Source organism: Aulonocara stuartgranti (genome assembly GCF_965226115.1).
Source record: "Aulonocara stuartgranti genome assembly, chromosome: 7".
NCBI classification, from domain to species: domain Eukaryota; kingdom Metazoa; phylum Chordata; class Actinopteri; order Cichliformes; family Cichlidae; genus Aulonocara; species Aulonocara stuartgranti.
Window position 1 is genome coordinate 28,791,440 of NC_138945.1, and position 16,829 is coordinate 28,808,268.

General features: G+C 39.6%; 2 protein-coding genes across 2 annotated transcripts in view; one reads left to right on the plus strand and one right to left on the minus strand.

Annotated features, from left to right (window-relative positions):
- LOC309709876 (tyrosine-protein kinase JAK2-like) overlaps positions 1–13,522 on the plus strand; it is a 42,449-nt gene extending 28,927 nt beyond the window's left edge. Inside the window, exons 10-24 of the mRNA XM_082538782.1 lie at positions 258–444; positions 2,031–2,155; positions 4,665–4,799; positions 4,902–4,989; positions 5,672–5,799; positions 5,985–6,123; positions 6,336–6,487; positions 6,783–6,933; positions 7,046–7,179; positions 8,572–8,761; positions 9,753–9,877; positions 9,983–10,155; positions 10,829–10,946; positions 11,208–11,321; positions 11,770–13,522. Coding sequence (XP_082394908.1) covers positions 258–444; positions 2,031–2,155; positions 4,665–4,799; positions 4,902–4,989; positions 5,672–5,799; positions 5,985–6,123; positions 6,336–6,487; positions 6,783–6,933; positions 7,046–7,179; positions 8,572–8,761; positions 9,753–9,877; positions 9,983–10,155; positions 10,829–10,946; positions 11,208–11,321; positions 11,770–11,877 — 2,067 coding nt within the window. The 3' untranslated portion in view covers positions 11,878–13,522. The remainder of the gene's footprint in view (positions 1–257; positions 445–2,030; positions 2,156–4,664; positions 4,800–4,901; positions 4,990–5,671; positions 5,800–5,984; positions 6,124–6,335; positions 6,488–6,782; positions 6,934–7,045; positions 7,180–8,571; positions 8,762–9,752; positions 9,878–9,982; positions 10,156–10,828; positions 10,947–11,207; positions 11,322–11,769) is intronic.
- A 290-nt stretch (positions 13,523–13,812) lies between these two features.
- Positions 13,813–15,420, minus strand: rln1 (relaxin 1). Its single transcript, XM_082542749.1, has 2 exons — positions 15,062–15,420; positions 13,813–14,657 (listed from the first exon to the last, which is right to left on the minus strand). Exons 1-2 carry the CDS (start codon positions 15,255–15,257, stop codon positions 14,296–14,298), a joined length of 558 nt encoding a protein of 185 aa, XP_082398875.1. The 5' UTR covers positions 15,258–15,420; the 3' UTR covers positions 13,813–14,295.
- Positions 15,421–16,829: the final 1,409 nt, after the last annotated feature.

The window sequence follows — 16,829 nt, forward strand, 5'->3', positions numbered from 1 at the left end:
TACTTGCTGCAGGCGGTCTATATCTCCCAGCAGGTCACCATACTGTGACTTACTGGATGTGTGTTCTGTGTTTGACTTTAAGTGTAACTTAGACTGTTTCAAGTTTGTATGACTGAGGGAGGATTAAAACAAGTAAAAATGACCAGTTTTCAGACCGTGTATGGCTGACTGAAACGGCAGTAAGGAAGGGACACAAGGAGCATCCTTTGTAACATTCAGCACAACTCAGCTGTGGAAACTTTTCTTTTGATTTTCAGTATGAAACGATGGTGGACTATAAGCACTGTCAGATCACAAAGACGGAGTCAGGAGAGTACATTCTAAGTGGAGCCAAGAGGAGCTTTGGTTCACTCAGGGAACTTCTGAATTGCTACCAGAAGGAGGCGCTCCGCACTGATGGGTACACATTTCAGCTGATCAGGTGCTGCCCACCCAGCCACAAAGGTCAGTGTTCACATCCAGAACATGCATGTGATGAAAACGAAAATGAAAACGTGAAATACAAGCTATTTTCTCATTTCAGAATTGAAGGCACAGTAAAATGCATTTCCACATGCTTTGAGTTTTTTAAAAAATAAAAGCATTTTAACATTTAATGAAGCTATGAAAACAGTGAGCAGCGTGCGTTGTTTAGCTGTGAAACATTAGATGACAGTGATAAAATCAGCAAATAAAATGTGGTTTTCCAGTATACTCAAACTTGTAAATTGTCATGGTCGCTGTGTGGCAGGAAGGATGAGGACCCAAAATGCAAACTCACGGACTCAGGGGATAAACTCAAAATGCAGCTTTATTGCTGACAGGTGACAAACGAAAGCAGTGATACCAAAGCAATACAAAACTAAACTAAACTACACTGGGAAAAGCTAATTGTAACATATACCAGAAGACACGGGGAGAACCACACACAGCATGAGGGAGAACGCGACGCCGAACAGAGGGAGACGCAGACAGAAATACACAGAGGGTTAACGAGGAAAGTGGGAACACACGGGGAACACAGCTGACACAGATAACCATAACGAGACAGGGCGGGGTGAACATAACACTGACGGGAGACGGGCAGAGTCAAACAGGAAGTACGGAGGTTCAGACAGGAGGAGAGAGAGCACGGGGAAAACACAGACATAACGGGCTGGGGAAACATGGAATAAAACATAAGGAGAGACGAGGGCTCACAGATACACAGAGGGGCACACAGGGGGTAAAAGCCACGAAGGGAAAACACTTAGGGAACAACACAACAGGGCAACTCAGGAAACATGGCCTAAATAGGGAACAAAATACAAACATACAAGAAAACTCAGAATACTGGGCCAACATGGCCCAGGACCATGACATAAATCCTGTTTCAGTGGCACTGATGAATCCTATGTTAGCACTCCACAGAATTTCTGGGCACTTTTATGTCACTGTTATTTTAATTTTGTAACTGTTTATTGTTTACTGTTATTTTGTAACTGTTTATGTGTGAAATCCTTTGTGTCCCTGCTGCAGTCAATTAATCATCTTAAAGCTTCTGCTTTTATTAGATACTTTAAAAACATCTTAAGAAAATGTGTTTATTGGTGCATGTGATTAGACTATAAGCCAAAGAACAGATCATACAAAGGTACTGTGTTGGTGTTACGAAGAAATGGTTACTGATAGTATGGTATCAATAATGATTTAGCTTTGCATGCATATAAGAAAAGAAATTAATGACATTTTTATTGGAACAAAAATAAGTTTTTATCGCCTCATAAAAAACAAAACAAAACATATGTGTGTGGAGAAGTTAGAGATGAAAGCTAATGATTCAGTAAACTATTCCAGGTTTTTAGGTACCAAAACTTTGATTTATGGTTTATGGTGAAAAATATAAAAACACACAACATAAAGTTTCATATCCACGATAAGAATTCTGAATGTAATAATCCAGGTTTATAATTGCTGATCAAATTCAATATTTAACAGTGTGAGTCATCAGTGTCATTGTCTAGTTTTGGTCAGGTGTAGTGTGAACCTTGTTAATCTCTACCTTTCTTCAGATAAGTCCAACCTGCTAGTGTGTAGAAGCAATCAAGGGGCCGAGATGCCCATATCTCCCACGCTCCACAAACACAACATCAGCCAGATGGTCTTTCACAAGATTCGAAAGGAGGATCTCATCATCGTAAGTAAACCTTCTCTGGCTCCTAACTTCAGCCTCTCCTTTGACATGAAAACGCCAGGATTGCACATGCTGTTTCTCAAACACACTGGAAATACCAAACAGTGTTGAAAGTCCTCTTTTCTTTCTCCTGAAGAGATATAATTTAGATTTAAGACTTCTGAACAAGGCAAGGCAAGGCAAGGCAAGTTTATTTGTATAGCACAATTCAACAACAAGGTGATTCAAAGTGCTTTACAGAGACATTAGAAACAAGAACAAATAAAAAGCATGATTTAAAATTGATTAAAACAAGCAAATAAACTAACTAACTAATTAACAAACAAACAAACAAACAAACAACAGTATATAAAATCAAAACAGATAAAATCAGAACAGTAGATAAAATCAGTAGTTAAATGTAAGTTTTGAAATTTAAGCTTAAAAGTGTGGATTTGGTGCTTTATTCAAATGCAGCTGAGAACAGGTGAGTCTTCAACCTGGATTTAAATAAACTGAGTGTTTCAGCTGATCTGAGGCTTTCTGGGAGTTTGTTCCAGATATAAGGAGCATAAAAGCTGAATGCAGCTTCTCCGTGTCTGGTTCTGACTCTGGGAACTGATAAAAGACCGGATCCAGATGACCTGAGGGATCTGGAAGGTTCATACTGGGTCAGGAGGTCATTGATGTATTTTGGTCCTAAACCATTCAGAGCTTTATAGGCCAGCATCAGAACTTTAAAGTCTATCCTCTGACGGACAGGCAGCCAGTGTAAGGACCTCAGAGCTGGACTGATGTGGTCCACTTTTTTGGTCTTAGTGAGGACTCGAGCAGCAGAGTTCTGAATGAGCTGTAGTTGTCTGACTGATTTTTTAGGTAGACCTGTAAAGATGCTGTTACAGTAATCAAGCCTACTAAAGATGAACGCATGGACTAGTTTTTCCAGGTCCTGTTGAGACATCAGATCTTTTATCCTTGATATATTCTTGAGGTGATAGTAAGCTGACTTTGTTATTGTCTTAATGTGTTTTTCTAAGTTTAGGTCTGCATCCATCACTACACCCAAATTTCTCGCCTGGTTTGTGGTTTCTAGATGTATAGATTGAAGTTCTCTGGTGACCTGTAATCGTTTTTCTTTGGCGCCAAAGACTATTACCTCAGTTTTGTTTTTGTTTAGCTGGAGAAAATTGTGGCACAACCAGTCATTGATTTCCTCAATGCATTTACCAAGAGCCTGTACAGGGCCTCGGTCTCCTGGTGACATTGTGATATATATTTGTGTGTCATCTGCATAGCTGTGATAGTTTATTTTGTTGTTGTTTATAATCTCGTATTTTAAAGGCTGGAGCCTTTGTGAATGTAAACTTGAGTGAGAACACCAGAGGCAAGAGAACTGTTGTGGGATCCGCCAGGATGCTAGATACGGTTAACAAAAAGACTCAATCTGCTGTCTCTGTTTTTATTTTATTTGAGCATTTAAAGTTTTGTTGGACAGAACTGTCATAGGAAAACCTCACGACTACAGGCTGTTTATTTAGCCAAGCTTTAACTGTAGCTTGCCATCACCAGTGTGTGAATGGGTGGATGACTGGTTGTGTAAAGCGCTTTGGGGTCCTTAGGGACTAGAAAAGCGCTATATAAATACAGGCCATTTACCATTTTACCATTTAACACTCCTCCTGCAGTATTGTGCTTGTGTTTGTGCTGATGTGCTGGGCAGTGCATTTGATTAGCAGCACCTGACTGCTAACCTCTTATTTCCTATGAAACTAAGTTGTGTGCTTAGTTTTTAGGGCTGTATAAACTGAATGTATTTTTTGACTTTCTGATTTGCACTTGATGTTTTTATTAAGTTAGTTAAGAGCTTTGCTAGCAGACCGCTTGAAACCCCAAAAGATTACTCTATCTTTCATTACAGAAGAAAAATATTATGTTCTGACAATTTGCCTGGAAATGATAAGGCCTGATGATATTGCCAATATATCTGATCTTCAATAAATCGGATCCAGGTGGTCGATAACGTTTAACTGCCTGGGTCACAGCTCAGCCAGACGAACATAATATTTCATTTAGTTCCCAGGATGAATGTGTGGAGGCTTGGAAATGTATTGATATAGTTCGTGACTCTTCACTTCAGAGAATCCAGAAGATCTCAGCTTTAACTACGAATAAAAAAAGGCAGGAGTAAAGATTTGGATAAACATCTGTGGCAACTTTGAGTTTTCATTAAGAAATGCTAAAGGAATTGGCTCTGATGGATGTTAAAAGTCAAAGTTTGTCATCTTTTTTGTTTCATGCGTCTTACTTTGGATGATAAACTATGTATTTGTCTGTAGTTTTGAGAATACTGCTCTAAACAAAAAACCCTGCATTTCGCTGTATAGGCTGTTTTGGTTGCATGACTGTATGACTCCTGCTATTCAAGCTAATATATTTTGAGGAGTTTATGAGGAGAGGACATTGCCTAGGGAACTGTTTAGAGTCAACTAAACAATGTGGTTTTTTTCAATAAACCAATAAAACTGTGTTTCAGAAAGAGAGTCTGGGTCAAGGAACGTTCACCAAGATCTTTTGCGGTGTGAGGAAGGAGCTTGGAGACTATGGGGAGACACATCAGATGGACGTTGTTATTAAGATTCTGGACAAGGCACATCGCAGCTATTCAGAGGTTAGCTTCTTAAGGAAGAATTTAGGTGACTGTTAATCTTATTGATTACTCATGTTCATGGACTCAAATTTAAATTCTCTTCTCTCATTTTTTTCCTTGCAGTCATTTTTTGAAGCTGCAAGCATAATGAGCCAGCTCTCCCACAAACACTTACTTCTCACTTATGGCGTGTGTGTTTGTGCAGATGAAAGTAAGTGTACAACACAAGCACAACCTTTACTGGATGGTTTAAGATATTTAAGATGTAGACAAAATGAGCAGCAACACACTAATTATACCAGTCATGTGGTAGGTCCACGAGGAATAGGCTCCCAAAATAGAAAAAGAGACCATTCACACATTAAACGAGCACCAAATAATGTCATACTGTGTTCCTGTGGGCAGCTGAGACGATCAAACAGAGAGGGCAGAAGGTTTCTGACCCTTCGTTCAGACTGGATTAAGCCCTTGGGATCAACAGGTCACTAAGGGGCCACTGTAGTCTTTAAAGCAGCACACACGTGAAGTAGTGTATCTGGGAGCTGTTGTCAAAGTCGTTCTTCTTTTACATGTAATGGATGCAAAAAGTCAAGTGTGTGCATGTGGGCTGAGGGAAGTGTTTAAGTGAAGAAATGTCCGTTCAGTTTTATGAAATATATATAAACACCCCAAAATCACTGCAAGAGGTAATCTCTGAGAATTTTACATGGTAACAGGGGAAGACTTCTGGGTAAGCACATGTGTATTACTACTCAACACAATCTTCAGTGAACCACAAACTGGTTAATTTAGTGCTTCATTTCATAGAGCTTTGTTGAAAAGATTTTCTTCATGGATAGAAGTAAATAAACAGATGAGTAAGTGAAACGATCTAATCTCAATCTCCCGGTCAGACATGATGGTGCAGGAGTACGGTAAATTTGGTTCACTGGACACTTACCTGAAGAAGAACAAAGGCTGTGTTAACATCACCTGGAAGCTGGAAGTGGCCAAACAGCTGTCCTGGGCTATGCACTATCTGGTAAGACTTACCAACTTAATGCTGTGTGACCCATACAGATTTCTTTTTAAATGTAAAGATTATGGACACATTTACACATTTTGAAATGAAGGGAAAAAAGAAACCAACATGGAAATGAACCTTTCATTGGGACTTTCCTAATGCTACGTTGATATTTATGTTGTCCCTATTGTAACTGAACACAGGAGGATAAAAACGTCATTCATGGGAATGTTTGTGCCAAGAATGTCCTTCTGATTCGAGAGGAGGATCGGAAAACAGGCAGTCTTCCATTCATCAAGCTCAGTGACCCCGGTATCAGCATCACCGTGCTGCCCAGAGAAGGTGAGAACGCCGACATCGCGGTCCCGAGGCTTGCACCTCACACCTGTGTGATGTTGGAATGATGTTCACTGCATGGTTTTTCCTTGGTGTGATTGTCAGAGATACCTACGAGGACATAATTTAGTCACCTTTTGCTTCCCTTTTCTTCATCTTTGGTCTGCATTTCCAACATTTAGTATTTTCCTGCATCTCTTTACATGTCTGACCTGCAGTGCTAGTGGAGCGTATCCCATGGGTGCCTCCTGAGTGCATTGAAAACCCTCAAAACCTGAGTTTAGCTACAGACAAGTGGAGCTTTGGGACCACGCTTTGGGAGATCTGCAGCGGAGGAGACAAACCTCTCAGCACACTGGACAGCTCAAAGGTCCAAAAAAACCAAACATGCATTGATACATTTTGTAAAATATTTAACTTTGGTTTTGAGACATAATTAGATAAACGGGTTCATTAGAGCGGCTTAGATTTGAACTAATTAGCTGTACAGATGTGAGGCTGGTCAGTCTGTTACAAAAAAGATACATTTATATTCCTGAACATGTGAAACTCACTAATTTCTTTTGTGAAAAGACAGGTTTAAAATGTTAAACTTTTAAAAACATGTCTTCTTTTCCAAGACAAGAACAATCAGGTACTTAATTTTGTTCTTTCCTGTTCTGTAGAAAAACTTGTTCTATGAGGACAGACACCAGCTGCCGGCTCCTAAATGGACAGAGCTGGCCAATCTGATAAACAGCTGTATGGACTATGAGCCTTTACACCGGCCCTCCTTCAGAACAATAATCCGAGATCTCAACAGTCTCTTCACACCAGGTAGGAACATGAATGGAGTCATGTGTGTCAGAGAAAGACCACCATGCATCACTCCAGCACGCTCGTTATTTCACCCAGATGTTGTTGAAAGTGACACGGCCGTTTGTTGCAGACTATGAGCTGCTGGTGGAGAGTGACATGGTGCCCAACAGAGCACGAGGCTTCGGCTTCCCGTGGGCCTCTGAGAACCAAGATCCGTCACAGTTCGAGGAGCGGCACCTCATTTTTCTCAAGCAGCTGGGCAAAGTGAGACATGCTCTATGTACACATCACTTATTTTTAGAGTTTGACTACTGTAATTTCCGCACTATAAGGCTCACTTAAAGTCCTTTAATTTTCTTAAAAATTGGCAGTGCGCCTTATGTGTGAATTCTGGTTGTGCTTACTGACCTCAAACCGATTTTTTGTGGTACACAGTGCGCAGAAATCTGTCAAAAATCTATTAGTACAACTTTTTTTTTTTTTTTTTTGTTAGTCCTTTATTTATCCAGGTAAAAAAAATCTCATTGAGATTAAAAATCTCAGTTCCAAGAGAGACCTAGCATCATGGCAAAAAAAGTCAAAATACACATACCACATAAATATATAACATTTAAAACAAATACAATATCCCATACCAACATCCCAACTTTGTTAAGCCATGAAGGCGCACGGCTTAATGGCTTGCCGGAGCATTACGGCTACCGTAGTCAGGAGTCTCGTGGAGTAATCCAGGAGAAAACTCTGCTTCATGTCCCAAAGTCAAACAAACACTGTGGCATCACTGAGAGTTAAAAACTGTCTAAATTCTTTCATCTTTAATAAAATGATCACCTGAGGTGTAACGATTAAGTTTAACATCAAGGCATCCATGAAAACAGAATTTATTAAATTTAATGGCGTTAGAAGTTAGCAGGATGTTAGCTCACTAGTTTCCACCTAAATATGATATAGCATGTTCTGACTGAGATTTCTGAAAGAATTAAAAGGTACAGCTCTGCTATCACTTCCAACATAAATGAAGACAGGAAACTAAACGGCAGTAACTTTTGTAGGGTTACTGAAATTGGACTAGCTGGTATATAATGATGTGCTACGTGATCACTAGCGACACAGCTATGTTAGCATAACATAAACACAGTGAAGCTAGAGGATGAATGCTAACTTTTTTCCACTCGATAAAAGCTAACTTGAGGATTCCTGATGGTTAGCGACAAATGTAATCGCATGGCATGATGCTATAAACGGACCAAACTTCAGTCAGGAGAACAACTGAGATAATCCATCCGCAATACGAGGTTAGTCATTAATATACTGCAACAACATGGGAATAGAGCAGCTGCGAGAGAATTCAACATTACTGAATCAATGGTACAGAAGTGGAGGAAGCAAGAAGAATGAGTTGAGTGAAGTTTGACTTACCTGACTGAAAAATACAGTAACTTTTTCATGTCATTAGAAATGTAATGTATATAAACAAAATCATTTCTAAACAGCTTTTATAGTCAATTATTATTTTTCCACCGGCTCATCATTTCCTTGTTTCCATTGGTGAAGATCCAAAAATACTATTATGTGCTAATTATTTATTATAAATGGAAATGATAGCATTTCTCTTTTAAAATGTGTTTTTCTTGTCTGTTTCATCTCACACTTCAGGGGAACTTTGGCAGTGTGGAGATGTGCAGGTACGACCCGCTGCAGGACAGCACAGGGGAGGTGGTGGCTGTGAAGAAACTCCAGCACAGTACAGCTGAGCACCTCAGGGACTTTGAGCGGGAAATTGAGATCCTTAAATCACTTCAGCATGAAAACATTGTCAAATACAAGGGAGTGTGCTACAGTGCAGGTATGAGCACATTGTTTGATCTCTATGGTGCTGTGAAACATTAAGTAACCACTTTCTGATTTCTTAGATTTTATTCGTCACACTTAAATGTTTCAGATCATCCAACAAATGTAAATATTAGACAAAGATAACCGTGCACTCTTGGAGTAATTTTGATAAGTATGGCAGTCCTGGCGAGGTCCACCACTGATCCATTTCAACATCGATAGACGTCAGTGGTTTTGTTTCGTAGCTGTTTTTAAGGGACGTGTTGCTTTTTGAGCTGTTTCAGCCAACCTCAATTCATCTTCTCAGTGTTCCAAAAGATGTGGTTATTTAATTAATTAATAAATATTTCCACACAGGACCTGGTACTGTTGGATAGCTTTTCTTCCATAATCATTGAAATCATTATTTAAAAGCTGCTTTTTGTCTTTACTCAGGTTATTGTTGTGTAATATCAAAAAGTGTTTGATCATGTGGTTTTTTAAGTTTGACAAATATTGTAGGCAAAAACTTAAAGAAATCAGCCGTGTGCTTTTTCACATTACTGTGCACTTGAACTTGTATTGCTCGTCATCTCCTATGACTTGGATAAACTGGATTACAGTAAAAACATTAAATGCTGTTGGTCCTATTTCAGCTTATAATTAAAGTTAGTAAATGTTGCTGTTTTGGTATAAAATATTGTTTCTTTTGTATATTTATGTTATGTAATTTTCCTTAATAATGTCAAGACGAGAGATTCACTTTTTTCTTTTTTTTCTCTTTTATTTAATGCAAACTTCCGTGAGCTGCTTGTTTCTTGATTTAATATTCCCACCCCGGCACATTTTCTAATGCATTATGCTGTTTTCCACACATTTGCTGCCTGGGGCGTCAGTGACCATGCCCAATGAAACAAATAAATCTGAATTAGCTCAGAAAACCCACTTTAGGCGAGGCCTCCGCTCCACCGCTCACATCGTATTCTCTTTCTCTAGTAGCGAACTCAACTCCCTTTTTTCTGCAGGACGAAGAAACCTACGGTTGATCATGGAATATCTCCCCTATGGCAGTTTGAGAGATTATCTCATCAAACACAAGGACAGATTTGATTCCAAGAAACTGTTGCACTACGCGTCACAGATTTGCAAGGTAACACAGTGCTATACAGAGATTCTTGCAAAACGCTTCTTCACAGTTCTTCTCGGAGCTGCTGCAAAATATATGCATTTGGTGTAACACATGAATTCCTTCCAGGGAATGGACTACCTTGGCACTAAGCGTTACATTCACAGAGATCTGGCCACAAGAAATATTCTGGTGGAGAGCGAGATGAGGGTTAAGATCGGTGACTTTGGTCTGACCAAGGTGCTTCCTCAGGACAAAGACTACTACACTGTCAGAGAGCCTGGGGAAAGCCCCATCTTCTGGTGAGGACCACGCTTAATCCTATCTTAATATCTTTTGCTTTTACTAGCTGTTACTTCCTTTCTTTAAATACTCTAACAGTTGTGAGATTTAAAAATTCGCAATTAAGTAAAATCATGATCCACACGGAGGCAAAGATTAGAACTCGTTTTTATGCATCCACTTTAAATGGTCTTCGGTCAGAACTTCATCTCCGTTTGATTGCGTTTAATAGACAGCTGTGTTTTTAAAAAATGTTTTTATGGATGTGACTTTCCGATCTGCCTTAATTGAACATAGTTTTTTTCCCGATAACTACCAGCTGGGGGCGACGCAGAATCAAGTCTGATTGTATAGAACTCTATGAGAAAACAACACTACTGCTCCTCCTGTATGACCTCAATAAACATTTTGCTCGTGGTTTAATGGTCTTTATTTAAAGTTTAACATCATATTGTGATATTAACTTTGGAAATTAACTGGAGTAAAAGACAAGATCAGAGAATCTCTATGGTTTGGCTACTTTTTGATTGGTTTGAGCTTTTGATTTGAGCCTGCAGTGTCCTCGGTTTCTGTTTCTAGCAACATCAAGTTGAGGCTTTAAATTTGGTATAATGTCCGTCTTTTATATGCAATCTGTGTATGGATTGCGTTATATATATGCTTGAGTCTTGAATGTGCTGCGGTGTCTTGCAGGTACGCTCCTGAGTCGCTGACAGAGAGCAAGTTCTCTGTGGCTTCAGACGTCTGGAGTTTTGGGGTCGTCCTCTATGAACTCTTCACTTACAGCGACAAGAACTGCAGCCCACCAGTGGTACTGTGTTTTTTTTTCTAGTTCTGCTAAGTGTTTCCCTCATTTTACTTTTAATTTCTTGGTCACTTGTCTCAATTGCTCAGTTGATTTGGAAAACAACTCACTGTAATTAGGCTGCAGCGTGGCTTAAAGAATCAGTTGACTGAGCACTCCTCTCTGCGTGATGTACTCAAAAACAGGAACCACTTCATTTTTCTTTCATGTTATTTGAAACATACTGCTTCTTCTTAACCAGACCAAATGAATTTTCTTCTGTTTTAGGTCTTTATGAATAAAATGGGCAATGAGAAGCAGGGCCAGATGATTGTCTACCATTTGATTGACCTCCTGAGAAATGGCTATAGGCTGCCTGCTCCTGATAAGTGTCCTACACAGGTCTGTTACTTTCTTCACCATAAGCTGCTCATTGTTTTGGTAAAATGTCTTGTGGTTCAAAGACAACAGAGATATAACTTGCTTATGATGTTTAACAACGTGAGTCTCACATAAGAAATTCATGTGGAGTAAAGAACCTATTAAACATAGTCCTCAGTGATCCTGAGAGGATTAAGATCAGCTAAGATGAAAATCATATATCTCAACAACACTGAACTAACCCAGATGACCGTGTAAAATGAAGCTTTGAGTAAGATGCACACACAGTTTAGCTTGTGTTCAACAGCCATTTTATTAGATACACATTGCTGGTAGTGTGTTGGAGCTTTTAGCTTCCATAGCTCACCCCTAAAACTGCTGGGTTCTTACAGAAGGCTTCATTAGTAACACTTAATCTCTTTTGTTTTCTTAGAACTGTGTAAATAATGCTGTCCTGATGCCTCCCCAGATTCACAAGATTATGATGGAGTGCTGGAGCAATGACCCTAAACTGCGGCCTACTTTCAAGACATTAATCCATAGTGTGGAGACTGTACGAGATAGCGAAGAAAGATGAGGAGCATCGATCCGTGAACCTTTGACCTTTAGGCGTTGACTCGCGTGAGTCAGTCCTCTCCGACCTGAGCAAAACAACAAAGCATCTGATTTACTGCAGTTTGGAGTTGAAGCGATGGTAAATGGTAAATGGCCTGTATTTGTATAGCGCTTTTACTAGTCCCCCCCTAGGGACCCAAAGCACTTTACACACCCAGTCATCCACCCATTCACACACTGGTGGAGGCAAGCTACAGTTGTAGCCACAGCTGCTCTGGGGCAGACTGACAGAAGCGAGGCTGCCTATAAGTGATGTCAGTCTTCTTCCTATGGTCGCATGAAGTATTCACATGAACTGATGAATGAGTACACTACACTTCCGGCGCTTTCAGGAAGATTTCACCCTGGGACCAATTGTTTTCTTTGATGTGTTTGCACGTGTTGCGTTTTAAACGTCGAGAGAGGCGATAAAAAGTTTCAGTGTGATAGTCAGTATTTTTTCCAAGAATGTGAAAAGAACAAGCACCAACAAGCAGCAGTTACTGTGTACCTTTAAAGATGTAAAATAAGCAGGAAAGTCTTTTTTTGCATAAGCAAAGAGACTATGAGGGAACAAAGGCTCTGCAGTCTTCACATCACTGGGCGTAAATCACCAGAGCTGAACCCCAGTGCACGTGCTCATGAGCAGCTCTACTTGAATGAGCAGATTTCTTCCTGCCGATGCCCATATCGATTTTTTTTAGGGTTTTTATCCATGTCTGTAAGGACGGGACCCGCCATCGCGATCTTTACGAGATTTCTGCTTCTACAGTGGAAGTGACAGTTTTGAATGTGTCTGTGCTGAGAACCTGTGAGGTGACTGAAGGAATGAGCCGCCTCCTTGTTTATAAGGGGCAGGTTATGCTATTTCATTGAGGTCAGAGTTAAAATTTCACAAGGCATTGGGAAAAAACCCGCAAACTATCATAAACTCAGTGTAATTTTTGTTTCAGTGAAAAGCAGCCATTACTTTGTGAAACCTTTATTAATAATAAACAGTTGTGTTTTAATAATAGGGTATGAAGTTTTAAGCTTGTGCAGTTTGTAGATATGTAAAGTGATGTAAAGTTGATTTTTTTTGCACCTGGAGGGAAAGTAATGATGGGAAGTGCCTTTATTTTCTGCAGGAGACTTGTTGCCAGTCGTGCTTTTTATTAGGAAAACTGATTCGATTTTGTGGTCACGTCTTCGTTTTATACTTCGACACCTATTTAAAGATCCAGCTTGTGTGTTACATGATTTCTTTTTAGGTTTAAGACTGTCGGTGAATGTTTGTGGAAGACAGACTCTTTTCTCTTTGTTTTTAATCCCAAATGCTCTCTTTTCAAGTCGTTTTCTGGTGTGAAACTCAAATAAATGTATTATTAGCAATGAGACAGTGTACACTTTAAATGTGTGTGCGTTCTCCTGTGTTTTAACCTCCTATTAGGCACCCTGAATATTTCTTTCATGATACTTGACGATTGTCAGTTTATTCTGTTTTTGTTTTTTTTAAATTGCAAAACATTTGGGAGTTATCTTTTTCCATACCAGTATTATTGTGATGTATGTATATCAAATATGATTCCTCTGTGAAGTGTGTATCATTTTGTATCCAAAGATTTTCATAAAAAGCTCCAAAAATTCAACTGGTGTTTCTTTTTCCTTATTTGTTTTTAATTGTAGTTTGTTTCAGACAGGGTTAAGAAAAAGCTGCCATTTAAACTGTGCTCTGCTGGTTTACATGTGAATATCTGAAGATGTGAAGTTTATATATGTAAGGTGTTTGTGCTTTTTTAGTAGACAAGTCATACAGTAGCCGTAGCTCCATCTAAGAGCGTTTTTTAATGTGAAGTTAATGTGTAAACTCCATGATTGCCAGCAAGAGTTGAGATATTTTTATGTTTATTTTATTGAGGCTGAATGGGTTTAGGTGGGTGCAACAGTGTTAAAAGGACAAAAACCCTGCTCCTGTGGAGTATTATCCTCGGGCTGTTTAGAGAAAATCATCAGGGTGTTTTAATGCTGTGAACAAGGCCAGCAATAAGTTCCCGGCCTCCTAAATGACATTAATGTACAATACTGTCCAGTGTTAGTATGAATGCATTTCATGAATGTGGTCTGAGAGTCGACAGGCCAAAATATAGACAGAAAAAAATCTGATGCTGCTCAATATGTCATATATTACAGTATTTAAAATTTATTGACAAAGATAACATATAATACGTACAGATGGATTAAACAAAGGAGAGAGGAGAATGAAGACGATGTGAAGCTGGGGGAATGTTTTTCTTGTACACTACAGCACGAGTGGGAACAGCTTAATCAACACCAGACGTTTTCTGTACACTGTCCATTACTGCTCATCATAATGGCTCCATGATCGAGCTCGTGCCATCACCCACCCACCCTGCTTCCTGCCTCAGCACAAGCGTCCAATATCATTCTTGGTGCAGCCCTGGTTACAGCACATCCCTGCCACACCAAGTGAAAAGTTCCTCTTCTTCTTGCTTGGTAGGATCCAGTCAGCTGAACCCGGGGTCCCGTCTTGCTCACCTGCAGCTGTGGACAGATGGGAGTCCCCCAGAGGGGCGGGAAGACTCAGCGGTGGCTGCTGCTGCTGTCTGTCACCTGTGGACCCGTAAAGAGCCAAGAGGTCTGCCAGGGAGTAAGAGGAGGCAGTGCGGAGAGGAGAGTGGTTTTCTGCGAGGTCTGCATCACGTTGCCAGGTGTGCTGGCTCTCCTCCACTTTAACATCAGGGAGGGAACTCCACGGGAACAGATCTAGAGATAGAAAAAAAAAAAGATCAGCGACCTCAAATGCAATCAGGAAATTAGTGCAGGAAAGTGTACTGTAGGCCAGAAAAGACAAAGAAAATAGGAGAATAATGGAGAGTATTCACTAAAAGGAGCCGACTGTGGTGCTGAACTGTCGTGCTATACATGTATCAGGCATCATCAACGAATGAAAACAGCCTGAACTCATTCCAAAGTGCCATAGGTCAAAATTTAACAGGAAGTCTTTCACAGTCCTCCACCTGTGGAGCATCTTTGGTCTTAATGATAAATAAATACCTCACACTCTTCACAGATCTCCACCATTCACTGTAGTTTTAAACACGTCTGCATACATTTAATTAGTGCACACAAATGAAACAATTAGTGAAAGTGTAGCAGCATTAACTCACCCAAGTCTCCCTCCGTGGACCGTCTCCACCGGGAGCCACCACAGGTGAAGATGACCGCTCTGATGAACTCTCTCCCACACAGTTTCACCCCATAGTCCCTCGGTACGATCAGTCTGTTCATCACATCAGCATTCTCACAGCTGCACATGCTGCCAACACACACCACAGCCACGGCGAGAGTCAGTCTCCAGAGCATTGCTCACCTGTCCTGAAATTAAACTGCCTGGTTTGAGGTGCACAGGTGGGAGTCAGCTGGGCTCCGGTCTGATGTGTGCTGCAGATCCCGCTCGCTTCCTTGTTTCTCTGTCAGGAATATGCTCTTGCAGACTCTCAAACTGGGAAAGCTGCTTCTATCAGTCTGCTTTGTGTTCTTTTCTTCTTCGCTCTTTGGGAGTGGACCTTATATAGCCCTAGACACTAGTTCACCCAACAACCTGCCTCCCTTCCTCTCACACGCGTCATCGTCTTTCGGATTGATGACGATGACGTACGTGGAGTTATTTCTCTTGTGCAGTAATATCAAGTTTGAGTATGCACTCATTACTCACACATTATTACAGAAGACAAATGTTTAACATAGGCAGCAATTATTATCGGAAAACTTTATAAAAGCACTGAAAACATTTGGTGTCTTGTAAGATTTTAAGTGCTTTAGGCTGATACTAACATAATTAAAAAACAAAACAAAACGAGGTAGGTTATTGACTTTGCAGCATTGCATTCAGGGGGTACCTTTGCTGCAAGAGAGAAACTGAGATACTGAAGTCCTTTAAATATCTTTTACCGAATTCACGGCTATTTTGTTTGTTTTACTTTATTTGTATACAATACAGAAAACAGGACAAGTTAAAATAAACAAGATAAAAATGACAGATATTGAATTTAAAGCTTAGATTTTTTTAAACTTCCACTCTATGCTACTGTTTCTTTTTCTGCCTTCCCTAAAAATATCATAAAAAACACATTTAATGGGTTGTAATTACCATCTTCATTTATTGATTTTTATTTTTTCTTTCTTTTTCATACTTAATGTTAATTAACGGGTTAGATCTCTAAATCATCACAAATAGTGGTGTCGAGGCGATGTTTGATTTTACTTGGGCTCATCTTTAATTTAAATCTGATTATATTTGGTTTTTCTGGTTATGGATGCATTTACGCTGTCATTCAGTACTAGCAGCTAGAGATTTCATTTACCATTTCTATTATGGAAATGTGATTTAACCTGGATGCAAACACTGATGTGAATAAAACATATGAGAAAAGCTTATTTATTACAGCTAAGAGTAAATCTTTGGGTAACTCATTCAGCCTTCTTATAGATCAATAGTAAGCTATTTTTAGTGCACAGAAATGTCCTAAATGTTCTTAATTTCCTCAGTTTGCAGATTTTAAGCATGCATGGAAATTAAAACTGATGTAAAAAAAAAAGAAGAAAAAAAGAGGCAAGAATGAAAAGAAGGAAGCAGGTGGAGGACAAGCACTACTGGAAGAGAAAATTTGAGATGAGAGTCTCTGTTTTTTTTGTAGCCTTATTTGTCATTCTTTAGACAAATGTTCCCTAGGTGCTGTCAACCTGGAATCCAAGCAGGAAGCATATTGGAAAAATAGTTTTTTCTTTTAATGGCCCTAAAGAAAAACAGTGATAACGAGAAGACAATAATTAACTGTCAGCAAGCGATAAAAAGATAAATAAGAGCACAAGACTGAAACTTATTCAAAGTTGAATGAAATGGAAAAACAACAACATAAATACTGCAAAACATAA

Bases quoted from the DNA above. Each gene is read 5' to 3' on its own strand.
- rln1 (XM_082542749.1), bottom strand. From the start codon at position 15,257: ATGCTCTGGAGACTGACTCTCGCCGTGGCTGTGGTGTGTGTTGGCAGC. The intron at 14,658-15,061 runs GTGAGTTAATGC...TTCTATCTCTAG, and splicing joins GTCCACGGAGGGAGACTTGG to ATCTGTTCCCGTGGAGTTCC.